Source organism: Dipteris shenzhenensis, chromosome 4, assembly GCF_047967505.1.
Source record: "Dipteris shenzhenensis isolate YYH24624 ecotype China chromosome 4, Dip_SZ_1.0, whole genome shotgun sequence".
In the NCBI taxonomy this organism is placed as follows: domain Eukaryota; kingdom Viridiplantae; phylum Streptophyta; class Polypodiopsida; order Gleicheniales; family Dipteridaceae; genus Dipteris; species Dipteris shenzhenensis.
Window position 1 is genome coordinate 59,433,028 of NC_141599.1, and position 27,079 is coordinate 59,460,106.

Here is a 27,079-nt window from a genome sequence, read left to right on the forward strand (position 1 = left end):
GGGATGTAAGCCCTCAGTTCCACATGAGATAGTACATGTAAAGTTTGCCATGATACCTCTCCAAGTTGATGCCATCTTTTAGAGAGTGACTTTCATCCACAGAGTCTGGGACTTACCCATTGGAGACTTTCCGAGATTGGCCCTAGAGTCATCCAGACGACTTGCAGAGAGCGGGGTAGACACATGGTATGCATGCATATCTACATGGCTTGCTAGGCACGGTATCCAGATGGACAGGCTTCCCCTCTTTCAGTACAGCATGGATGCACCTCTTGAGTTGATCCCGCGAGATGAGATCAACCGTATCATACGGTTAGACCTCCTCCAGCTTCACATATCCCGGACTTGGTGGGAGGACCAGGAGCTCCCCACCAAGACCCAGTTTTATCGCGATCACTTCTTGAGAGTATCAGAGAATGGATTCATCATCATGTCTTAGTATCTCGAAGTCTCCCATGCACTGAGGATTGCCATCGGTCAGATGCGGGTTTCGTCCCACCAGTTGAGGATCGAGGCAGGGAGAGCAACGGGTATACCCAGAGAACAGCGGGTTTGAACAGTATGTATGCTGGGGGTGGTTGAGACAGAGGAGCATTTTCTTTGTGTTTGCCCAGTCTACTACGAGATTCGGGGATGCTATCATTGTCTGTACTTAGAGGGGAGTGGCTTTGGTCCTTTGTCACGACTGATCCATTTCCATGACCAAGTTTGTATCGGGCTTTATCTTATGGAGATGCGACGACACAGGGAGACGCTTCTACGACAGATCAGAGAGCAGCAAGGGATGGTCAGACCACTATAGGACATAGAGGGTGACCGGGCACAGCGACACGTCACAGACTTCTATACATTTGAGTCAGCCCTAGGACATAGTGGAGTGGAGGAGCAGCTAGCCGATAGGAGAGCAGTTTGGATGAGCAGCCGGCACAGTACCACCGCGAGAGGGAGGCCACATGTGCAATAGAGAGCCCCCATATTACACTCTATTGAGGTCCGACCTATCACAGCTTTCCTCAGGAGAGACCCTATCACAGCTTTCCTCAGGAGAGACCGACGGAGACAAGGGCTCAGCCTAGACATAGCCCAGAGAGTCCAGAGAGCGAGGAGACCACGTTTCCTACCGCCGCGCGAGACAGCTCAACTGACGCAGATACGAGACATCTTCGTAGCCCACCAGAGAGCCATCACTGTACTAGGCTCTAGTTTCGTGCCGACGCTTGGATAGATCGATTGATATGGCCCATTCTGCAGTTGTAGTTGAATTTTTTTTCTATGATTATGATTCTATTAGCATAGATTAGTACTCAGTAAGGGCCCTAGCACACCCTTTGCTTCAGCCCATAGAGGCTTGTATGAGTTCGCTTTTTTGTGTACTTTGTGCCATAGGCCCGTGAGGCCTCCCGTGGACGTTAATATATCTATCTTTCTTTCTTTCTCTCTCTTATGGTGCATACGCATACGCCTCACACAAAGGTTTAAAGAAGGTCTTGCTGCGGTATCAGAGCTTCGGTCTGTATTCTTGCTTGACTATCGCGAGTGCATGGTCTTGTTGCATATGCATACGCCTCCTCACACAAAGGTTTAAAGGTCTTTCTGCCTTGCTGTGCATTACACGATGATTAACCCGTTGCATGTTACATTGGTATCAGAGCTTCGGTTTATATTCTTGCTTGACTATCGCAAGTGCATGGTCTTGTTGAGATCCAGAAAGGACATATAGACCATCATCATGGAGCAGCAGAGAGAAGAAGAGAAAAATTTCGACTACCAGGAAGGAGCGCTTGAAGAAACTTCATGGCAATTGGGAGAAAAAGACAAGCAGCTGGAGGAGACGCATAAACAACTCAAAGAAAAAGAACTATAGAGGAGGAAAAACTTGAAGAAGGAAAGGGATTCTCACAATTCGAAAAACTGCTCTTGCTATTGCGCGAGGAGTGCAAATAAGAGGTGGCACTTTGGCATGATGAGATGGCTGAAGTCAAGACGCAGCATCGACTTGATTGGGAAGCCATTTTGCTCCGGCTCAGTTGGCTACTATGCAGGCTAGCATGTACTGCTTCCTCCTCGGGTTCGACCACACCAAAGGTTACTCCACTCACCCAGTGCACTCGGAATTTCACGAAATACCACAGTAAGTGTGAGCACTTAGCCATTTTGCAGTTTATTCATCAATTTGTACCTTAAATTTTTTTTTACCTTAAATTTTTTAAAGGACGAACAAGATAGTCCATCTAGCCGTCTCCCATCTGACCGGTGAGGCGGTGACCTGGTGGCATCATTGATTGACCTCAAAGCTTTGCCTTAGTACTTACTGAATCTGGAAGACGAGTTTTCTTGTCTTGCCCAGAAGGCGTAACCGAGACCAATAAACTCAAGCAGTTCATAAGGGGTTCGGACTCCAACATTTGCTTCCCCATCCGAAATTTTGACCCGCTCACTTACCAGAGTGCACTTACTTTGGCTCATAATTAGGAAATGATGCTGAACGGGGGAAAGCCTAAGTAGGTTCAACTAGGAGCCAAAGCCCCGCAACAGTCCACAACCCTAGCGGGTAAAGACCCTCAGCCAAAGGACAATAGCTTTCAAAAGAAGGACAACCAACAGTCAGCTGGACTAAAAAAGGGGTCTAAGCCCAAGATGACTCCAGATGAAAAAGCTAAGGCGGGCATTATGAGAGGATACTTATAGCTTGATGAACATAACGATATCATGCGGAGCACCGTTGTTTCCATTGCCACCACATTGTAGGGCATGGAAAAAAAGATTGTCCCAAATGGTTGGCCGAGAAGGCTGCGAAAGTGCCAACTTCTACTATCACTACTGCTTTTGCACTCCCAGCTCCACCTACCACAACTACGAACGCAATTCTACTTGCTTTGAATGTCGTGCCCTTGGTGGCCTTTGAAGGTAAGGAGGGCATGCTCGACGAGCAAAAGATGGTCCTCATCAGAGCCTATGGCATGGCTAAAGGACAACGATTAGTTGTCATGGGAAGTTCAGAAGACACTATCTCCACTCAGGTCGCCAAGAAGATGGGGTGCAATATGAGCTCGCGGTGGATGGGTTCACACACGGGTACACACTTAGGCCAAAAAAATTTCTTACACAGTTCATAAGACCTCTTTTCAGCGCGATTTCATTCTCACATCTCTATTAGGATGCGACATGATACTGGGTATCTATTGGTTCTGAGAATATTCACCTTTGCCCGATTGGTGGCAGGATTCCTTCACAATTGTCAAAGGACTACATGAGCCAGCCGTCATCCACGGGGACAGAAGCATGCCTGCCATCCCTTTGATCCCCCACATCCAAGCATCTCGTGCTATTCGCAAAGGCGCAGTATCCGCATTGGTGTATGTCCGTTTCCAGCTAAATTCAATACAGCCAGCTCCTTTGGGGCAGGCCATGGCCAAGGGTTCCACGACCACAGCTTCCACGTCACAGACCCGAGGACCATCGGATTGAATCAGTTTCAAACTCGACGCATCCTAGTGAGTTTCCCTATCGGTTATCTAAGTCTATGGACGCAGAATGAGAACAACAGCTCACTCAACTATTACACATTGGTTTATCCGGCCATCCTGATCACCTTTTGCGGCTCTAACTCTATTTGTTCATAAAAAGGATAAGACGACAGGACTACGTGTCGACTACAGGGCACTCTACAAAATCACAATCTTAGAGTGCTTGAATGGTGCAAGTATTTTTCGAGAAGAGACCTTGAGAGTGGTTATCATCAGGTCCACATATTTGACGTTGACATCCCAAAGACATCGTTCAGGATAGAGCGAGCTTATTATGAGTTCGTAGTCACGCCGTTCGGTCTCAAAAATGCACAACCAACATTCAACAAAATGATGTCGCAGGTGTTCTGCGAGCATATATGAGTGTGCTGTTCATCTTTCTAGATGATATCTTAATCTTCTTAGCCACAACGGAGCAACATATAGAAAGCTCTTCAGCTTTTTCGCGATAATCAATTATATCTCAATGCCGATGGAAATCCAATATTCGGGTTACATCATCAGTGCTAATGTCATCCGCTTGGACCTTGAAGAAATTCAAGCTATCACCAGTTGGGCAATCCCCACGACAGCCTAGGATATCCGATCTTTTGTACGGATTCTCCACCACCTCAGCGCCCTAACTGACTTATTAACAGAGGTAAGACTCGTCGGCAAAATAAATCCGTATAACCGGCACAGCTCTGCGGGCCTAACAAGACCTACAATGGTTGGCCGCAACAACCAGTAATAAAATTCGCATCATTAGATGATCCATTCTTGGTCTTTATCGATGCCAACAATGTAGCCATTGGGGCAGTTTTACAGCAAGAAAGAAAGACTCGTGGCCTACTATAACATAATGCTCAATCCTACAGAAAAGAATTACGCGGTCTACGATAGAGAACATGCCATTGTACTAGAGACTAAAGGGAAGGACCTTGACTATATGAAAATACAATACGTGGACTCCGCATAGTTTGGCACTCAATATCAGTTTGCCTTGACCTTGCGGCCGGCCATTATTCAATTCAAGATGGATGGTTATTCTATAAGCAAAGATTTTGTGTGCTTAAAGACAACCGGCAAACTCTAGTCCATGATGCCATGACGCCCTCACAGGTGGCCATCGAGGCATAAATAGTACATTGGAGAAACTAGAACGATATTTTTACTGGCCCAAAATGCGGAAGGATGTCTATAGCTATGTGCAGAGATGCCAAATCTGCCAAAAGGTAAAAGTGTCCCATCATAAGGCGACAGGATTGCTTCAGTCCTTACCGATCCCCAACAGTCCTTTCTAGGACATCACTATGGATTTTATGGGACCCCTTCCCATATCTGTAGGTACGTGAAACATTCAACGCCTAATCATTGTTGATCGGTTTAGTAAATTTTGTATGCTTATTCCGTGCAAGCAGACAACCAGTGTAGAAGACCTAGCCCGCTTACTTATGTGGTATTGGTACCGGATTGGAGGATTTCCACGGACGATTACCGTGGACAAAGATTTCACCTCACATCTATGGAGGGCTCTCTTTGGCACCAAGTTCCAGATCTCTAGTTTTTTTCATCCCTAAACCGACGAGTAGGTAGAGGTATACAATCATTTGGCTGATGTACTAAAATCGTATTGTTATTATGCCCAGTCCAAGTGGGAGCAATACCTTCCATTAGTGCAGGCCATATTGAGCAATACCTATTCTTTAGGTATTGGGCTAGTAACCGCAGCTTCATAAAGATGTTGTTGATTTTCTTAATGATGGAAAATGGTCCGAAAATTTTGAAGGATAACTTAGGGCATTGCTTGCCCACCTGTTTTAGTCTTTGCTTGATAATCCTCAAATACACCCAATCACCCTCTTTATAATTGACATCTCATCGGGACTTATTGGCTTGGCGCATGTACGTTGCTTGTGCTTTGGCGAGGCATTCTTTAACTGAATCTTTGATCTTGGCAATGAATTCTATAGTTTTATTGGCTTCGAGAGATGGGGATATCATCCTAGTGAGGAGTGAAGAGAACCCCCTGCCGAAAGTGGCTTCATACGGGGTATGCGGCAATGTCTTTCCCGTGGCGTGGTTGAAACAACCACATATTGGCCACGGAGTTAAGGAGGGGGGAATGTCACATGCATCCCTGCACTTGGGTACAAGGTGACAAGTGGCTTTATCGACAAAGTTCTTGTGATAGGATATTTTGTCGTATGCCGTGACCCCATTGTGAGCCCTTGTCTGGGGACTGTCAGGCACAAGCTACGTAGGTCAGTCTCTCAGCCTTAGTTCAAGTCAGAAATCAAGTCCTTGTTCACTATCACGGACTGAGAACAGTAGGATAGTGTTTATATCTTAGGGTTTTAGCTAGGTCTAGGTATGAGCCTAGGTTAGGAGCCCAAAAGGGCCCCCAAAGAGCTGGACCAAGTGAGCTCCCATCAAGGGAAAGTGGACTAGGGAAGGGCTGCCTATATAGGCTGCCTTGTGCCCCTTCCTAGGCAGCAAAAGGTGGGGAAAAGAGCCCAACCAGCCCATTTGGGGCTGGTTGGTTTACCCCACAGTTAATGGGGGAGCTGCTGCTACCCTCATTCCTCATTCAGCTCCCCTCTCAGCCCAATGCAGCCCTCAGCCCTTCCAGGAGTACCTTGCAAGACAACCAACCATTCAGCAGTTGCTAAGGGTGATCCATCAAGGTGTCCTCGCGGCACCGTAGCCTGGCTCAGAGTTGAGGTTTGGGGTTCCTGTTTCAGGAGCTTTCTTCTATAGTTTTCAGCTCTTTTCATAGTTCTTTTATAGATCTCTTTAGCTCATCTCAAGCTCCATATCTCAGATTTCCATCTTTCCTTCATCTCTGTCACTCATGCAGCTCCGCTGCATGCCCGGGAATAGCACAAGCCTCTTCAATAGCCTTGCACAGTGGTCCACATCATCTGTGTTGGTCTTGGTCAAGATTGGGTTGCTTCTCAGACATTTGTGGGTCAATTCTCTGTATCGAAGGGTCATCCTTAGAGTTACATCTTGACCTGAGAGCTAGTTTGGGATCACGTTCTGACAGTAGTCTTGCAGGATTTACACAGCAGACTTGAGGAGCCTTTCACAGATGAGGAGCTATGGGAAGCCCTCAAGGATCTCCCGACCCAGAAGTGCCCGGGTGAGGATGGCTTGACTCCGGCCTTCTTTCGAAACTTTTGGGAGATTATCTCCACCCCTTTCCGTTTAGCTTGCCAGGAGATTTTTGACACAGGCTCTCCCCTAGTCCATGAGTAGGGGGTGGATTTGTTTGATATCGAAAGGAGGAGACAGGTTAGACATCTGACAGTGGAGGCCAATCACTATGCTTGATACTGCATACAAGATCCTCGCCAAGGTCTTGAGTTTGCGGTTACGGTCCCATCTTATCGATTTCATCCACGACACTCAGATTGGGTTTGTCCAGGAGCGCAGCATTCTAGACAACATCTTCACGTTCTGGGAGGCAGTGGATTGCTCCAGGGAGGAGTCATAGCCACTGGCCGTCCTTCTTCCTTCTCTTGGACTTTGAGAAGGCCTACGACAAGGTGGAGTGGTCCTTCTTGGAGGACACTATGAGGAGATTGGGTTTCTCAGACAGATGGGTCAGAGGAGTCTCAGCGCTATATGTAGGGAGCTCTAGTCAGATGCTTATCGGAGGACACATGGGCGAGGCCTTTCCTCTCTCTCACAGGGCTGCCCACTCGCTCCCTTCCTCTTCTTGTTTGTGGTGGAGGCTTTGGGCTACTACTTGAGATCACAGATGGTGGGTCTCACAAGGTTGAGGCTCCCAATTAGACAGGAGGAGGAGCTACTTGACTCGGAGTTTGCAGATGGCACGGCCTTGTATGTTGAGGGCACCACCACGAGTTTGGAGAGAGTCAAGGGCGCTCTAGGCCTCGGGGGCACAGATCAACTGGACGAAATCTATGGGTTTCTTCACAGGCTTTGAGGAGACACATGAGATCCGTGAGTGGGGGAGTGACTTTGGCTTCAGATGGATACCGCGGGGCGAGAGAACGAGATACCTTAGATGCCAGGGGGGTATTGACATTACAACAGAGCAACAGATTGCCCTGGTCCTTGAGAGTGTTCGGTGCAAGCTTCTCTATTGGAGCTCGGCCAAACTCTCCTTAGCAGGTTGCACCTTAGTGGCAAACCAGGTCCTTCTTGCCACGGCTTGGTATATCGTCTCCTGCTGGTACGTTCACAGAGGATGCATTGGGCAGCTCCGACGGTTGGTACGGAACTTCCTTTGGGTAGGTTCAGATGGCACGAGGAACACTAGGGCCTGAGTAGCTTGGCAGACGGTGATCATGTCGCAAGCACTGGGAGGCTTGGGTATCATTGATCCGGAGATGCAAAGCGGAGCCCTCCTGGGCAAGTTGGTGGTTAGTGGCCTCACCCCAGGTGCAGAGCCTTGGAAGCTCGTCTTATAGTGAGGGCTTCTAAGGAACACCCTACGTGCCCGAGCGCATCTGCGAGCCAGGGCAGCGGATGGGCGAGATTGACTTAGCCATTCCTGAGTCCTGGTGGGAAGGACTTCACGTTTGGAGAGGCAGTAGATGGTTGGGGCAGTTTTCCCATATTGGTGTTCCCTTGAGGATGTTGATGTAGCGTAGCGGCACGCACCCTGGCTTCTTCCGTGTAGGACCTGGAGGCCTACTTTAGCGACTCACTAAGAGAGACCCCGAGATGGATGGGAGCCTTGATGTGATTCACTTGTAGATGATCATAGTGGTAGAATGTACGGTTCTGCACATATCTGAAGCGGCGCTTGTACAATGGTCCTGTGAGAAGTCTGTACTGCACGCCAACCCTACTCTCGTTCGTACTTTGTACTGTAGAGATCCCGTTTGTACAAGAAATTGGGGCTTTTGCATTTGGGTTGCAATTTTGCAGTTAAAAGAGCATTTTGGAGGTTTGCAAGCAGTTCTGGACTCAGTGAGAGTCAATTTGTAACTTTTGCCACTTTTTGCAGATTTTTGGGCAATCAACACAGCATTATGGTGCAAATTGAGTCTTTGATAGGTTGTGACAATATTTGTTTTTGTGGGCAGATTTTCTTTGGCAGATTTTACTCGTGCATTTTGCATCCCAGGAAGGGGTTTTACTTGTTCACTTTGCTGTATTTTTTGAGTTTATCTGGCAAAAATGGCTCAGAACAACCCCAATGAGGTGTTTGGAGTCCTCACATAGGAGGATAAGTTGGATGGCACTAACTACTCCTTGTGGAGTTTCATGGTTCGTAACATCTTGGTTGGCAGACATCTTTGGGATTATGTCAATGGAGATGAAGCTAGGCCAGATTCTGTGGCTACACCTGTCACTCCTATAGCTGGAGGCATGGGTAGAGGTAAAAATGCAGCACAAGTAATTAGAGCTGCTGCTCCATGGGCTCCCACAGGGGATTCTAGGGATGCACAAGCTCTATCAGTGATTTCTCTTTCTGTCAAGAGGTTCATTATTCCTCACATTTGGTCATGCAAGACATCAAAGCCAGCTTGGGAGATATTGGAGAGTATGTTTGCAGCAAGAAATGATGCCAGAGTTTCCTTTCTGAAGCGAGAGCTTTCTCATACGCATATGGATGAGGGAGATTCCATGAATACTCACCTCACAAAGCTTCAGGATTTGAGGGAGCAATTGCTGAACATTGATGAAGTCATTCCAGATTCAGAGATGATTACCACGACTCTGAATTCTCTTCCTGAGTCTTATCTTGGTTTCCACACCTCGCTGAATTTGTCATTGAGGGGGGGCAGCAATCCTCTCTCTTTTCACGAGTTGGTAGGACTTCTGTTGCAGGAGCAGACACGAAGAAATATGGCGACACGGGCTAGCGAGTATGCCATGCTTTCTAAGTTCAAGCCCAAAGGAAAAGGGTAGCAAAAGCAACATGCCAATCAGCCCACACATCAGCATAAAGCTGATTCAAGACAACCCTCTTATAAGGCTATGGGTGATGCAGATAAGCCCAGAACGAAGGGCATTTGTCACTACTGTAAGACGCCAGGTCATTATATTGGTGAATGTGCAAGAAGCGCATAGCTAAAGAAAAGAAAAGGGATTCAGGTATGGTTGTGTCAGATGCATCAGCTCCTCATTCACATGATGGGGGAGATGTTACAGCCAACTTTGTGGAAGAGCTCTATGCCTTTCTGTCTTGCACTACAGATTTTTCAGTGGGTAGTTCAGATTCTACAGCCACGAGGATGACCCTTATGCTTTCTTGACTTGCAGTTATGATCCTTCAAAGAATGCATGCTCTCTCAGTGTCAATGAGACACTACATACTTGGTATTTTGATAGTGGTGCTTCAAAGCACATCACTTCTAAGAAGAGTCTTTTTGCATCTCTGCATCCTCCACCTACTAAAAAGAGGGTGACTTGTGCAAATAATTCTTCTTATTCAGTGTGTGGAGTGGGGGACATTATTCTCACATCCACCCACTGATGGCACAGATTTCAGAATTTCAGATGTTTTCTATGTGCCAGGGATAAAGAAGAAATTGCTTTCAGTGTCCTCTCTTAATAGAGGAGGATTTCAGGTTGTATTCGATGATGCTAAGTATGTAGTCAGAGACAAAGAGAATGACTACGCTTTGATGTTGTTTGGCACTTTCTATCGGGGTCTTTTTCAGCTTGATATATATGAGAAAAGATCTTGCATTATCAGTGAGCACTCCCACTGCTGCGGAGTTATAGCATGCTAGGTATGGGCACATGAGCTATGGCAGCTTAATGATACTTCAGAAGCATGCTATGGTTGATGCATTGCCTCCTTTAGAGTCACCTCCTCCTCATGCATGTGAAAGTTGCATCCTTGGCAAGATGCATAGATTTCCTTTCAAGAAGGATGGTGCAGTGAGAGCTACCCGCAGATTACAGCTCATTCACATTGGTGTCTGCGGTCCCATGAGGACACCTGCTTTTGGGGGTTATCTTTATTATGTTACATTCATAGATGACTTCACTAACTACACATGGGTCTGTGGTCTTAAGGCAAAACCAGAAGTGTTTATGAATTTCAAATACTTTGTGGCTATGGTTGAGAATGAGACATGACTCAAAGTGCAAACACTTCGCACAGATAGAGGGGGGGAGTATATGTCTCATGAGTTTGAGGCATTTTTAAAGGAGAAAGGCATCACGCATCAGCTTACAGTGAGGCTTACACCTCAACAAAATGGTAAAGTTAAGCGTAAGAATCGCACTCTTATGGAGATGGATAGATACATGCTTACCAGTAAAAAGTTGCCTCACAGGTTTTGGCTTGAAGGCCTCATGTGTGCAAACTATGTATTGAATCGGGCTCCCATGAAGGTTTTGAAGACAGTTTCTCCCTATGAGGCATGGCATGGGAGAAAGCCTTTCGTGGATCATTTCAGAGTTTTTGGTTATTTTGCAAATGCCCACGTGCCTATGGAGTTTCGACACAAGTTGTCAGATAAGGCACTTACATCTATTTTTGTTGGGTATAGTGCACAAAGCAGAGGCTATCGTCTCGAAAACCCTACTTCTCGCAAGATTTTTGTTAGTAGAGATGTTATATTTTTTGAAAATTCAGCACATACACATGCTGAATTTACCATTCCAGCTTCTTCAGATGATGTTTTTAAGGGGATGCTTCCTATCACATTTGGTTCCCCAGCTGAGGTTTATGCTGAAAATCAGAATTTACAGCAACCTCCTCGTGATCAACATGCCCCGATTCAGCCACATATTGATTTTGTACCTCCACAGGGTGTGGATGAAGTTGTCAGGCAAGAAATTCAAGAGATACACGCAGCCAAAACAGTCCCGAATTGGTTGCTACAGATTCTCAGGGAGAGTAGGCTTGAGGTCCCATTGCCTGGCAGGACTCGTAGTGCAGTAAGGCATGCAAGGGGGGCTCTTTCAGTTGAGACAGCTTATGTAGGCACTCTTCTTGATGAAGAAGAACCTGACTCTTTTGAAGAAGCAAAGGATAATGTGCATTGGATGCATGCCATGCACAATGAATTGCAGTCCATTGAGAAAAATCAGACCAGGGATGTTGTGGATTTGCCACCAGGTAAGCATGCCATTGGTACCAAGTGGGTTTTCAAGGTAAAAAGGAAGCCAGATGGGTCTATTGACAAGTATAAGGCAAGGCTGGTTGCCAAAGGCTATGCACAAAAGAAGGGCATTGATTATGGGGAGACTTTTGCTCCTACATCTCGGATGACCACCATATGGTCAATCATTACAATGGTTGCAAATTTTGTTTGGAATGTCCATCAGTTGGACATGAAAACAGCTTTCTTTAATGGGGACTTGCAAGAAGAGGTTTATGTCAAAGAACCTCCTGGATTTGAACTTTCTGGCAATGCACTCAGGTTTGCAAGTTTAACAAACCTTTATATGGGCTGAAATAAGCCCCATGTGGATGGTATGCCAAGATTGATGCATTCTTGGCAAGTAAGGGGTTACATAATAGTCCCACGGAAAGCACCCTCTACATCAAGAAGGATGGGGGTAATATTTTGGTCATCATTCTTTATGTAGATGACATGCTGCTCACAGGGTCAAATGAGGAAATAATTGCAGATTTTAAAGCTGAGTTGAAAGCTGAATATTTGACATGACAGATTTGGGCATGTTAAATTTTTATTTGGGGATCCAGTTCATACAAGACAAGTTTCGCATCGTTATGTCTCAATCCAAGTATGTGCAGAAGCTCTTGGATAGGTTCAACATGTATGGTTGTAAGCCTATAGCCACTCCCATGGAGCTGGGGCTGAAGCTTACTATGTATGATGCAGGTGAATCAGTGGATGCTGCACTTTACAGCCAGGCTGTTGGATGCCTCATATACTTGTGCAATACACGGCGCGATATTCAGTATGCAGTATCTCAAGTGAGCAGATATATGCACAGCCCAAAGACAACACATTGTCGCAGGCTGTAAAACGTATCTTCCATTATTTGCAAGGCACAAAGTCTGATGGCTTGATGTTTTCCAACGGGGGTGACTTGCAGAGGCATGCTTACAGTGATGCAGATTGGGCTGGAGTCTATGATACCAAGTAGTCCACTAGTGGTAATTGTTTCTTTTTGGGCAAAGCTTGCATTTCTTGGCTGAGCAAGAAGCAATCTATAGTGGCTACTTCCTCATGTGAAGTTGAGTACAAGGTAGCTTTCACAGCGACAGTTGAATGTGTTTGGGTGCGACGTTTGTTCGTTGATCTTCGTCTCTTATTGGAGGGTCCTTCTCCAATTCTCATTGATAGTCAAAGTGCTATAGCAGTGGCAAAGAATCTTGTGTTTCATGCTCGCACGAAGCACATTGAGGTTCATTATCATTATGTCAGAGAGAAGTTGCATGCAGGGGAGATCAGTATGATCTATGTGTCAACACATGATAACGTTGCAGACATCTTCACCAAAGCACTTCCACGTGAGAAGTTCGAGGCATTTCGCAATGTCCTAAACCTATCTTTTTTTGGTGATTGATCACTACCTTGTACACCACATTGACACTGCAGGGGGGGTGTTAGAATTGTTATTATATTCTAGGCAGTGGCCAATGTAATGTTCCCCTCCCCTAACCACAGTCTAATCTCTAACTACGGTTAGTGATTAGATAGGGTTTTGTCACTTAGACAAAATCCCTCATCTCTTCTTTGTACTTCACTTCATTTCAGTTCATTATTGAGTGACCTACCTTTAGCTCACTCCCTTGCTCACTCTTGCTCTGCGTTGTTTCTCACATGGAGATGCGTCGACACAGGGAGACACTACAGCGATAGATCAAAAAGCAATAGGAGGCAGCTAGACCACACGACAAAGAGATTGACTAGACACAGCGTCACGTCACAGACTTAAGCACATTTGAGTCAGTTCTAGGACACAACGGAATAGAGGAGCATCAACTAGCTGATATGAGGGCAACTTGGATCAAATGAGAGAGTCCACACGGTGCCACCAAGAGAGGGAGGCAAAGATCACGTGCGAGAGAGAGAGTACCCAGAGCATAGTTGATTGAGGTCCGATCTATCACATCTTTCCTCAAGGGGATTGACAAAGAGAGGGGTCACTGTTGACACGACCCAACACTCCTAAAATCTTTGATATGCAAGCAAACACAAGAACACTCCAAACGTGAGGAATCTAAGCAGGTTGCTCACCACCCAACCATGACACTTATGGGATACGATCTCGAATCAGAAGATGTCTCCTCCGAGCCACGAGCTGAGCTACTGGCATGAACTCCCAACCAGATCTTGACTAGCTTGGTGTCCCATACCACCAGGTGGTGCCTAGAGGCCTTGGATCTGTTGCTGAATCTTGGACTACGCTAAGATGCAGGCGTGCGTCCGCAACTCAATCCAGGATCAGGCCTAGCGCTAGGGAACTAGACTTGCTCCCAGTGGCTCTTTGAAGATTGAATCTCTAGGCCACTTTATAGGCTCGGGCCCAATGCGTCAAAAATAGCAAAGACCTGTATTTGGTTCGTACCCTTGCGACTCAACCAGAGAATTAAGCGTGCCTAGCCCTAAGCCACCCCAGGCTACTTAAGCTAGTCTTGTGTATCCAGTACACGCCATATACTAATCCGTGCACATGACAACTGTGGACATAGCCCAGAGAGTTCATAGATCGAGCAGACCACACCCCTCGCCATAGCGCAAGACAGCTCGGCAAACGCATATATGTGATATTTTCACAGCTCACTGGAGGGCCATCATTGTACTAGGCCTCGATTTCTGAGTCCCAGCTTTGTGACTGACTTGACTCAGTTTGTACGTGATTGATTATGATCATTATGATTTTACTAGTATAGATTAATACGCAGCAAGGGCCCTAGCGTGCCCTTTGCTCCAGCCCACTGAGGCTTGTACTAGTCTATATTTTTGTGTGCATTTTGTCCCATATAGACATTAATACATCTTTCTTTATTTCTTTCTTTCTCTGAAGGAGTGTCATTTGTATCTTTTGTATTCTCCAAGTATAAAGCAAATTCTTCCCTATTTGGGGAAGGGGGCCCTCAGTGGGTACAGGAACCCAATCTGATGTCGTCTACATTCTCTCTCTAAGCCTAATCTCTCTCTCTCTCTCTCTCTCTCTCTCTCTCTCTCTGTGTTGTATTACTCAATGTATTTCAAAATAATTGTTCTCCCCCCCTTCCATAAAAGGAAGGAGACACTTGTATCCTGACTTTTATGGGTCCCATGGGTCGGTATTTCGGCCCCCAAAGGACGGTAATACATTTTTCTTCTTCTTCTTCTTCTCTCATGGTGCATACGCATACGCCTCGCACAAAGGTCTTCCTGCCTATTACACGATCAGTAACCGTGGCATGTTACAAGAGATGATCTTCCTTAGTCTTGCTATATGTGAGAATATCATCAAAGAATAACTTGGAGAGATAGGGCTGCAGAATTTTATTCATTAGGGCTTGGAAAGTGGCTGGGTATTTGGTGATGCTAAATGCCATCACTCTAAATCGGTACAACCCCCTTTCAGTTCTGAAAACTGTCTTTGGCTCAGCCACTCCCTCATTCTAATTTGGTGATAGCCTGATCGAAGGTCTATCTTAGTGAAGTGCTTGGCTCCCTTCAATTCATCCAAGAGATCATCAACCCTAGGTATAGGAAATCTGTTCTTTATGGTTATGATTGTTGAGGTCTTCATAGTCAATACACATCCAGAAAGACCCATCCTTCTTCTTCACCAACAGGACAGGTGAGGCAAAGGGAGGTTGGCTGTCTCTATCCAGCAACTCCTTTACGTGCCTAGCCACCTTCTCCCTCTCTACTCTTGACAACCAGTAGAGTGCTTTGTTACTGGTTCACTGCTTTGTTCACTGGTTTTGAAGTCAATACACATCTGGAAGGACCCATCGTTCTTCTTCACCAATAGGACAGGTGAGGCAAAGGGAGATTGGCTGTGTGATTTAGTCTGTCTAGCAACTCCTTCACTTGCTTAGCCACCTCCTCCTCTACCCTTAATAACTTGTAGGGTGCAATGTTCACTGGTTTGGACCCTGGTTCAAGAGTGATGGAGATAATGGGGAAGATCAACAAACACATCTACATATTGCAGCTTGCTGCTGTAATCCTCATATCTCTTGGTCCTCAACCAAGACTTCATTCGTGTCCTCAGAATTGGATAGATGGATGGCACAGATTTCACAAACACTTTTGAGGTCCTTTGCCAACTTTCTTGAAGAATGACAGCCAACTGAGGTGGCTTATAGCCCTCAATGGTACCTCCTTACCATTATGTTAGAAATGACCCAACAAAGGGTACGCACAGCGGAAGACTGATAGAATTGCCCAAGAGCTCACACAGTGTGGTGTGGGGTGTGGAATCACAGACTTCTTAACTTAATGTGCATAGATGTGTAAGCCAGTAAATAGACAATGCTCAGAGACAAATATAGAAGCAACACTTTATATTTCCGTCTGTCCACAAAGTAGGACAGGATACAATACGAAAAGGTTCTCCTACTAGATGTTAAGCACTTCTAGATCTCTAAGCCCGCGTGCTCCACCTTGAGTGTATGTAGACTCTCTGTCCAGAGTGGTTCTCTCTGCCTTACTGCCTGTAGATCAGCCTAGGTAGGCAGCACTTACTAGCTCAGTCTGCAGCTCTTTGTACGTCTCCTTCACCTCTTGGGAGTATATGGTCCATGTGGTCTTCTTGGACTCCCTCGATGGAACCAATGTCCAGTCTTGTAGTTTGAGTTGCAGCATCATCTTCAGGAATGGGATCAAGGTCTCCCATAGGGTGCTTTCTAGCTTGACTTCCTGGCCTCCTTACAGAGATGACTGTATGTGAAAACAGTGTTTGTAAACTGTTTAGAACACTGTCTGAACAGTAGATTAACCATTTAAAATGTTGTTTAGGTCCTATTTAGAACACTGTGTAGGAGAACTTTTTGTGATTTAGAAACAGTCTGAATCACTATTCGGAAAACACTGTCTGAACGGCATGATGCCAATTACCAGGGATAACACTTTCACTGTCTACGTGGCAAATGCACGGTTTGCACAGTTTGTGCACAATTGCACAATTGGCTGAGTTAGGGCTGAATTCTCAATGAATGCTCCGAATTAGGCATGAGCAGGATAGAATAGGGCACGAATTGCAAAAAAAGATGGAAAGCCCCAACTTTCGAGGTCTGAATGGAGTGGACAGCAAAAAATGTGCCTCCTGAATTGATTTCTAAGTAGAAAAAGGAGCAAAAATGAACCCTGATGGCAATCAAACCTGGAACAGTGTTTGTGGCAGCTGGGGCAACTTATGAATCATGCAATCTTTAGCAGTCTGGAAAATCGATGTTCTCAGAGGCTTACACATGACATCAGGATATTGGGACATTTGGCCGCGATGATTTTTTGCAGAGAGGTAGCCCAAGGCTCAAGAGTCCAGGCTCCAAGTTTCAGAATGGAATGACAAGAATTCACCCACCAAATCCCATGGAAAGTGCTCTGATAGCAATGTAGCTAAGACAGCTAACAGCCAGCTAACTAAGCCCTAATTCCACTAGAACAGCAAGCATTGGCAAAAATCCATGTGCATAATCATCAAAAGGTACCCGGAAACCGTGAAGGGATCCATGCCTTGTGAGGGGCTGCACAACCAACAGTCGAGGACCTAGATCCTCATCTAGGAGAAGAGATCTTAGTTCAGCTTTGAGCAAAACAGGGCTCAGCAATTGGATGTTCATTAGATTGCATTCGAAGTATATGTACAAGGTACAAAGGGCCCCCTTTTATGGATATAGGCCCTAGGATGCCACATGGCAATACCAGGCCATTCTACTGAAAGTACTACTAGGCTTTTACTCACTGTCATGTGCACGGATTGGTATCTGATGTGTACTGGGTACTCTAGACTAGCTCAGGTAGCCAGGGGAGGCTTAGAGCTAGGTAGGCTTGATTCTCGGGTTGAGTGGCAAGGGTACGAACTATTTATAGGTCTTCACTATTTTTGGCGCTCGGGGCCCGAGTCTATAAAAGGGCCCCAGGGGGTTCAGTTCTCAGTGGGCAGTTGGGAGCAAGTTTCGTTCCCAGGTGCTAGGTCTAATCCTGGATTGAGTCGCGGACGCGCGCCTGCATCTTAGCGTAGCCCAAGGCCCAGTGGCAGATCCCAGGCTTCACAGCGCCACCTGGTGGTATGGGACACCAGGCTGGTTTGGATCTGATTGGGAGTTCGTGCCAGTAGCTCAGCTCGTGGCTCGGAGGGGACATCTCCTGATTCGGGATCATATCCCGTAGATGTCATGGTTGGGTGGTGAGCAGCCTGCTCAGTTTCTCACGTGGTGTGTGTTTGTTTTGCAGATAAGAGGTTTCAGGATTGCGGGGATGTGTCAGTTGGTATTAGAGCCAGCTCCTGAGGTAGGAATTTCTGATGCGAGTACTTTGGACGATTTCTTCCTCCAGGTATGCCCTAAATTTCGAAATTTGCTGCTGCAAATTCTGGTTGATTCATGGGTTAGCAGGGGTGGTCGGGATGTAGGGAAAAGGTAGGAGAAAGAGAGAGTGTGTTTCGAATTTGCTGAAGGATTTAGGTGAGAGAGGGATGAGCGTAGCTGGGAGAGAGCGGAGGTGCAGGTAGGAGAGGCTTGGGGCTGCGTGGGGGTAGAGAACGCAGAGGCGTGAGGCTGTGTGGTGCGCTAGGGCTGGAAAGAGTTTTGGCCAGGGCAGGGTGATGCACAAGGGGCTGGAACAGGGTGCGGCCACCCTGAGGGAGGTGATGCTTTTTTCGAAAAAGCACCACCCTCCAAAGTTGGGAGGGTGAGCTTTTTTGGGAAGCAGGGCTTCCTAAATTAGCTGCCCTGTTCCCTATATAGCTTGGCAAGGTCCCAAGCTCAGCCACAGCCTTGTGCGAGAAGCCCTCTTTGCCTAACGACTAGACTGCGCCATCGGGATTCGGGACAGCCTGCGACAGGCTGTCGTACAGCCAGCGTCATCTGCCGTACACCCGCGCCAGCATCCGTACACCTGCATCAGCAACCGTACGGACTGCGTCAGCAGCCGTACAGCCACGTCAGCAATCCGTACTATCTGCGTCACCTGTACGGCCAGAAGGAGGATTCCGTACAGTACGGATTACTGGAGATCTCCGTACACTGCAGCCTGCAGCGAATTCAGCAAGATGAAGTCTCCGGGTTTATTGTGCCTGCGGTTCGCCAGTTTTCAGCATCTTCTTCCGTCAGCATCTCTTGGGACGGTTTTTCTCTGCTTCACTCTCCTTTCAGCTTCGATTCCCTCAATTATTTCTCTCAGTTTATATTCGTTCAAATCAGATTTCAGATATGTCTGATTCTACAAATCCCGAGTTCACCATAAGAGATCAGGATTTGGATTACACTCCTGTGGGAGAGGAAGACCAGGGTCTTTATGACGATCTGATTACGAAGAAGGCCTTCAGTGAATTCACCACTGCTCTGGATGGAAAATTTGAGCAGGTTAATGCAAATCAAACGGGGTTGACACAGCAACTCCAAGGGATTCAGGCGACTCTCACTCTTCTGGCTAGCACGTGCAGGCACTCACGCATGTGGATGCCATGGCTTCAGTGCTAGGTCCGAATATAACTCCAGACCCTTTTCCGGGAGATCAAAAGTCTCGAATGAAGGAGGTAGTTGACACTTGGTTACACAAGTGGCAGATATTCTTTCAGTTCCACCCATACCCAGATGAGAAGAAAATCCAGCGTGCAGCAGGGTTCATGTCAGGTAAAGCGTTGCTATGATGGAAGGAACTCTAGCCTAAGCCAGATACATGGACAGATTTCGAAGGGGTCTTCAGGAAGGAGTTCTTGAAGAAGGAGGACGATTATGATATTGTTGGCAAGCTTAAAGCCCTCGATATGTCAAAGCTAAACTTGTCCTTTGAAGTTTATCTTCAAAGATTTCGGGATCTGCAGACCAAGGCCACAAAGATGGATCCAGTGACCTTGTTAGGTTTCTTCGTGGATGGTTTGCCAGACTCATACAAGTTGCAAATAAAGAACAACAAATGCACAACGTTGCAAGAGGCCATGAATTATGCGCGCATTTATGATGATACCATGGCCGGTGCCAAAGCAACTACAGTTTCCGACACGAGTGGAAATAACAAACGCAAGTTCTTTCAACCTACGACTGGTACTGGGGAGACGAAGTCTACGGACAACGCCTCCAAGAAACACTTGACTCAGGCAAAGAATGGTAAAGCCCGTTTCCTTCGTACTTTGAGGCTCAAGAAAGAAGGACATTGCTTCTATTGCGAGGAGCGGGGCCACACCAAGAATGAGTGTCCAAAGTGCAAGAACCAAAAGTTGGTGCTTGGACCGAAGCTCCAGGCGGGTACGGGTACCAAAGCCAAGGGAGCGAACCAAGTTTCGATGACAGGTATTTCTGTAAATGTCATTACCTGCCCCCTTTCTTGTAATTGCACTTTCAATACTTCGTTGTTTGGTTCCCATGATCTTTTCGCGTTTATGGTGAAGTTATGGACCAACAGGTTCACATTCTCTTTGATCCGGGCAGCTCTCACAACTTTGTTAATTACAAATTTGTGCAGAAGATGGGGCTGTCCACAGTACCTAGCGATCACACCTATGAGGTGCAGCTTCCAGCTAGGAAGCAGTTTTGGGATCGCAAGGTTGAAGCGCTTCCTATCCGGATTCAAGCCTACACATGGGTTCTTACGTGTTATGTTATGCCCCTGGAGCATGTAGACTTGTTGATCGGAATAGAGTAGTTTAAAACCCACAATATTCAGATTGGATGGACGGAGCATACGCTTTCTTTTGTAGATAAGGACATCCAATTTTGTATTCAGTGTGATAAAATTCCCTCCTCTCAGGGACCTATTGTATCTATGATGCAGCTTCGGAATATATTAAATACTTCTCATTATGATGTCTATCAGTGTGTTTTGATTCCGCTTTCTTCATTTGTTGTCTCTGTAATAAACAAAAATGATTTAAGTGTGTTTGAATACCATGAATTGAGAATGTTGTTAGATAGTTTTAAGGATGTATTCCCTGCTCAACTGCCGGAAGGTTTACCTCCAGAACGGGCAGTAGATCATCGCATAGACTTAGTCCCAGGGGCTCAACCTATCAGTGTACCACCTTATAGGATGAGCCAGGTAGAGGAGGATGAGTTAGCTACCCAGCTATAGGATTACCTGAATATGGGCTATATCCGCCCAAGTAAATCACCTTGGGGTGCACCTGTTCTCCTAAGAAAGAAGAAAGATTCTTCCTGGAGAATGTGTATAGATTATAAACGATTAAATAAAGTGACAATTAAGAATCGATACCCTCTACCTCGTTCCGATGATTTGATAGACCATTTGGCCGGAGCGAAGTATTTCACTAAAATTGATTTGCGTACGGATTATCACCAAATCCGTATCTATGCTAAACACATAGATAGAACCGCATTCCGAACTAGGTATGGTCATTACGAGTTTCTTGTATTACCTTTTGATTTGACCAATGCTCCTGCTACTTTTCAGCAGATGATGAACGATTTGTTCAGGGATTTTCTGGGCAAATTTGTTATAGTGTTCTTAGATGACATCTTGGTATATAGTCGAACGCTTGAGGATCACATAGGACACCTCTGGATTGTCTTAGTTATTCTAAGACAGCGTAAGCTCTATGCCAAGATGAGTAAATGTGACTTCTTTATGAAGGAAATCATTTACTTAGGACACAAGATTTCTTCTGAAGGTATTAGCATTGATCTGGATCGTATCCAGAAGGTTTTAGAATGGCCTATCCCTCAGAGTGTGAAACAACCTCGTTCTTTCCTAGGATTTACGGTATTTCTACGGAAGTCTGTGCGTGATTATTCACATATCACGGCACCATTGACTAACATATTGAAAGGTCGTGGACGCCGGTCTACCCAGCCGATTTCTTGGAATGATGCAATGAACAAGGCTTTTGAAACCTTGAAGTTTTCTATCAAGGAAGCACCCGTTCTTGCATTACTCGATCCTACCCGGCCTTATGTTTTAGAGGCCGATGCGAGTGATTATGCGATTGGGGCAGCTCTATTCCAAGAGGGCAGACCTGTAGCTTTCGAGAGTAAGAAGCTAGACGACACTCAATATCGTTGGCCCACACTCCAGAAGGAACTTTATGCTGTAGTGTATGCTCTTAAGGTTTGGATAACAATTGCTAGGTTTAGGATATACAAGTCCTAAGAAAGTTGAGTAACTTTTGCAATATAAGAATTATGAAGATTGCAAAATTCATTGAGAAACTCTCCTTCAGTCATATGTACCGAATCTTCAAAAATTGCCTCATTACGAACCTGATATATTACTTATATCTCAAGCACTCTTGGAAGTTCGGAGGACCAAATGTGAGGTAATCATTGACCTCTTTACTGAAAGTGAAATCAAAGACAGCTTATGCATTGCATGCATCCCATCTTCTCTGCTCTAGAGAGATACCAACAGCTGCTTGTGCTTGTGGTGAACCCGATTGCCCATGTCCTGCACCACGACCCCCCCTTGCTACGGGGAGTGCCTTGGACAATAGGAGCAGGATGGACATCATTGCAGGTGACAGCCCTTCCGCAACCAAAAAATTTGTAACCATAAAGCTCCACAAAGAATAGTTGGTGCCATCCAACTTATCCTTCTAAGCAAGCACACCAGAAACATCTTCATCCCCAAGAAATTTTCTGCCCCAAACACACCAATGCTTGGCTCAACAAAGTTCAAATGCCAACTGAAAAACTGTGGGTGCATAAAAATAAGATTCCCCAAGGCACGAGGGCCTACAATGCGAGCAAAGAAGATGGAAACAAAACTCCAAATGCAAGCTAATGATTGAAATCTTATCAGGTCCTAATCTCTGATCTGGAGCACCAAAAGCACCGTCCAAAACAATCCAAAGATGGACTGTTTTTTGCCAAAATGGAGCTTAGATTACCCCCCTCTGTGAGAATTGTGCAGCCCGGGTAAAAACAGAGTTCATAGCTATCTTTTTACACCTTTGAAACTCTCAACGGGCTGTTTTATAACAAGGGCTAGTGAATCCATGCTAGACATTGTTGTGAGCAAGAAAGAAATCCTTACCCGGCTTCGGTCTACAACTCGGCCTGGCTGAACGTCTTGATTGGCATTGCGTTTTGGGCTTAGATGTTCCTAGACACTCCAACAACGAGAATCTCTTTGTTGACCCTCAATCGCACATTTGGCCATTTTTTGAGGTTAGAAACACAGTAAACTACATCCCGAAATCTATAAAAAATGGCAAATGATAGCTTTAGCTCCACTTATTCCGAACCCTTTCATATTGATTTTACTAGGGATGGTTTAAGAATTTGCACAATCTGGGTGTGGCAATAGCAGTCTTTTCGTGGACAAAAAGCATCCTTTCCTAAGTGTTACAACTTAATGCGCTAAGGTGTCCTTGGAGATTATTGACCCTTGTGCAAGGTGGGATAAATGCATCAAGGAAGTGGTTCAGGTGGCCAAATCTTGGGAGTCCAGAATTAGGGAATAAAGGAAATTTGCTAACAAGTGGTTTGAGGAGTATAGGGATAAATTGATCCAAGCTATTAAGATCTCCCCGAGTGATCAATACATGACCACTCCAAAGCTCTTGCATTTGGTGATAAGATGGTGGTGAAGAGGATACTGTGTAGCAGCTCCGTATTTTGTCTAGGTGGAATGGGAGGAAATAATACTGCAGGTGAAGGAGTTTCTTAAGAAGCATTTCATTGCTTGCAACACTTATAAGGAGTTGCTTGGGAAGAATTTCATGTCTTGACTCTTTTGCCTCATTATTGCGTCTGCTTAAAAATAAAAGTGGCTCGTACAGCATGCACATTGACTATAGAGATCTCCATAAGCCCACTATCAAAAACAGATTCCAATCCCTAAGATTGATGCCTTGTCGGATGAAATCAGGGGGCTAAGTTCTACACAAAGAAAGATCTGAGATCAGGATGCAACGAATTAGAGTGAAAGAGGGTGATGAACACAAGACAGCCTTTGCATGGGAAGGGGCCTGTATGAGGGATCAACACAAGCACCAGCACCTTTCAGGCACTGATGAACAAGATACTGCAGCCACATCTATTTAGATATGTGCTGGATTTTTCTTTGGTGACATCTGCATTTACAGCTAGAACAAACAAGAATGTGTCAATTATTGGGAATACTAACATTGCATCATGCATAGCAGGGACTAGCTGCTGTTGGGTTTTTAAAGTAATTTCAAAAAGAAATTAGAGGGATGCTGAGAAGTGTGAAATGGACTAAATGTTTAATTTGTGATTGGCAGATATAAGAATGAGTTGAGAAAGGAAGACAAGGAGAGCTTAGAACGATTGAGGCGACATCATAAACACTACTTGGTTTTTCCCTTTCTGCACTAGCACCTTCTAGACAATCTCTTTGTCCATCTGCAGTCAATGATTGAACCAATGCACACTGCTGCGCAAATCTACCGACAGTTTTATCATGGAATACTTTTGAATAGGACTTGAGTAGGGAGAGCATTCAAACAATATCACTGTTTTTTAATGGACTGCAGGTTACCCCGGAAATCAGAAGAGAGCTCCAACACAGTCATAGTCGCGGGCACCTTGAAGCTGATGTGATTATGCCCGATGGTATCTCTCTCTCTTTACACATCAAGCTCCACATGAAGATAAAATATAATGACTTTCAACTACGATGCAGGATGCTTTCAAGTGACTTTGTTGATAGGGCTTTGGACAAGTGTTTGTTCTTTTATTGCAGTTTGCTGTCTGATCTTTACAAAAAATAAAAATGAAAAAGAAAGAAATAAATAAGACAATGCTGTCCGATCTTATGCTACTAGTAAGGGGGATTTATGCATGAAGCAAATCTAGCAAATAACCCACGTGCGTTATTTGTGGTATTCATTTCTTTCAACAACATTTATTTGATCTTGTAATCTGTGTGGCAGCCATATCCACCCGTGTTGTTAATGCTCAAATTGAGGAAGATATTTGGAATTTGCCGGAAGTGCCAATGGGGATGGAGGAATAGCAAAATTTGATTCACTTGCTGACCTCAATGAAAGGCCTAAGGATTGCGCGAAGAATCAAAATCAAGAGGATCAGTTTGTGCCCGTGCCCACATGTTAGGCTTGTGGGGAGTGGAATTTGGAACTCCTTGGCCCTGCTTCTATGACTTCTTCATGGAGTGGTGGCAGCTGGTGACGAGCATTGGTTTTGTGGATATTTTTTGGAAATCTTCATCAGAGATGATCTTTCTAAGGTTTACATCGTGTGTTGAGTTTTGGAGTTTGGAGTTCTTTGCTCTGAGTGACAGCCAGTGGCACATGGCTGTATGTAAACGGGAAAAACAGACAATATACAACAAACTCTTTTGTGGCAATTTTTGATGGATATTTTTGTGTTGGTTGGACAACATGATCATTGACCTCACATCATTTTGCTAAGTCGAGCTACTCCCTAGCAAATTTCAGTATGCATTTGTATTACTAAAATGTATATACAATGGCCTTTTTAAAAAGCTGCATATGAATACTGGAAATTCATGAAAATGACAAATTATGAATCTTCAAGGGAAATTAGAAATCAATGCATTTTGGACCTCGGATGATTCAAGGACTATACGAGTACACATTTTTTAAGGTATCAATGTTTGGTACTGGTTGTTTTTGCGGATATCATTTAAAACATTCATGAAAGATGACCACATGGCATCATTAGATGTGTTTGATTGCATGGACGCATTCATCCAAATGTCTATTTGACATCTGATTCTTTTGATGGCCTTGTTCTCATATCACTATTGGGAGGATTTATTCGAAATTGCTTTCCTACAGGAACCAAATCTTCATAAGAACGAACACAACGAGTTACTTGTTATGATCTTCTCTTGTGACAAGTGGAACATCAATGGTTCTTTGCATCATCTAAGTAGTTCCCACTTATGGGCTTACCATATCGACAATTGTACTTCCAAAGTTAAGCTATTATACCAGCAATGTACGCATGGATTTTCTTTGATGAAATTGCTTGATAATATGACATGAATGGTTATATCTTTATAATGATCAATGAATAGATTACCTCCCCTAGGAGTGTCTTCTAACTACACAATAAATCTACATAGTGTGACAACTCCTTTGTTCAAGCAACCCCACAAAACATAGCTACAATAATAGAAATATGAATATAATACAAAAACTAAGTTGGGAGATCTAGTGTGAGTATATTCTAGTCCATTAGATGCAAAACATTATGAAAAGGTCACCATGCGTAATGGGAGATACTAATCTTGATTCCTTACATTGTATCTCATAAGGTCCAAAAAATAAATGTGGATACAAGATGGCCTTTCCCAATACTAGCCATGGTGGATGCCAAAATTTGCCAGATCTATGTGCCGTAGAATGATTACGATGATCTATTGAATGGTGTGATATTGTTCAAGTCGAAGCCAAAATGAAGGTTGCAAGGCTCATGTTTTCACGTCTTGCAACATTTAGGGATGCCCATCATGCCATTCAAAAATTCTCCATGTCAATCGTTGGAGTTAAGCAAATACTTCCACTTCATATTAAGTACCAAGTATGATAAGCATAGGTGATAGCATGATTTATGGTGGTAACCCTTTCATTATGGAATCCTTGTATCCTTTTGTCCCACATCTTTAGAACACATGATCAATTGCATTTCTTGCATGAAGAAAACAATAGGGGGCCCTAACGTTTCCAAAAATAAAATCCTTAATTAGTTGGGGAGGGTGGTGCCACGATGTTCAAAAAGTGGGGAGCGAAGGAAATTAACGGAGGCTACTACGAATAATTAACGAAGTCTCTCAATCTCGTATTAACGAAGGCTCTCGAATCACGAACCTTCTAGAGACTATGGAAGGTTTTGCCACCACCTTAGTGTCAACTATATGAAGAAGGGGGGGGGGAGGACGCGGAAGGCAAAGAGGAGGAGAGAGGGAGAGGTGGAGGGGGAGAGAGGGAGATGGAAAGAGAGAGGAAGAGGGGTAGGAGAGGGAAAGGGAGATGGGGAGAGAACCAAGCAGAGGGAGACGGAGGGGGAGGGGAGGGAAGGGACGGAGAGGCGTGTAGGGCAAGAGAGGAGAGAGGAGAACTTAGGTTAATTAATTACAACACTTAACTTAGTGAACTAATTAATTGAATTTTGAGAGGAGAGTGACTAGATTGTTCTTGCATACATGCTTCATACACAATTGCAAATGCTCAAAATCATTTCAAAGGATTTGATATATACATTGGAACACATAGCATAGGCTAGGCTCATAAAATCAACTTAAATATAATGTTTTTGTAGCTTTCTCTTATGAGAGTGTTTTGCAATCATAAGTCAAATGATTTATTTGCACATTTACAAATTATGTGAAGGATAGTTGCAATAGTCACCACATTTGTGCACATTTACAAATTATGTGAAGGATAGTTGCAATAGTCACCACATTTGTGCATCTTTGTAGAAGAGAATTTGGATGCCTTCATGTATGTCAAAGCTTGCTCATGTAGAATGATCATTTTCTTAGTTGTCTCATTAGACTCCTTGGGTGAAAAAAAAGACGTATCTTCAT

At 44.8% G+C, this 27,079-nt stretch overlaps 1 protein-coding gene across 2 annotated transcripts in view; it reads left to right on the forward strand.

Annotated features, from left to right (window-relative positions):
• Positions 1-25,049, forward strand: part of LOC147903129 (bystin-like protein) — a 52,109-nt gene extending 27,060 nt beyond the window's left edge. Inside the window, exons 8-10 of one of the 2 annotated variants that reach the window (XM_087374220.1) lie at positions 23,787-23,859; positions 24,039-24,117; positions 24,438-25,049. In XM_087374220.1, the coding sequence (XP_087230346.1) occupies positions 23,787-23,859; positions 24,039-24,117; positions 24,438-24,520 (235 nt within the window). In that variant the 3' untranslated portion in view covers positions 24,521-25,049. The remainder of the gene's footprint in view (positions 1-23,786; positions 23,860-24,038; positions 24,118-24,437) is intronic. The other variant, XM_087374219.1, reaches the window with a different exon arrangement.
• Positions 25,050-27,079: the final 2,030 nt, after the last annotated feature.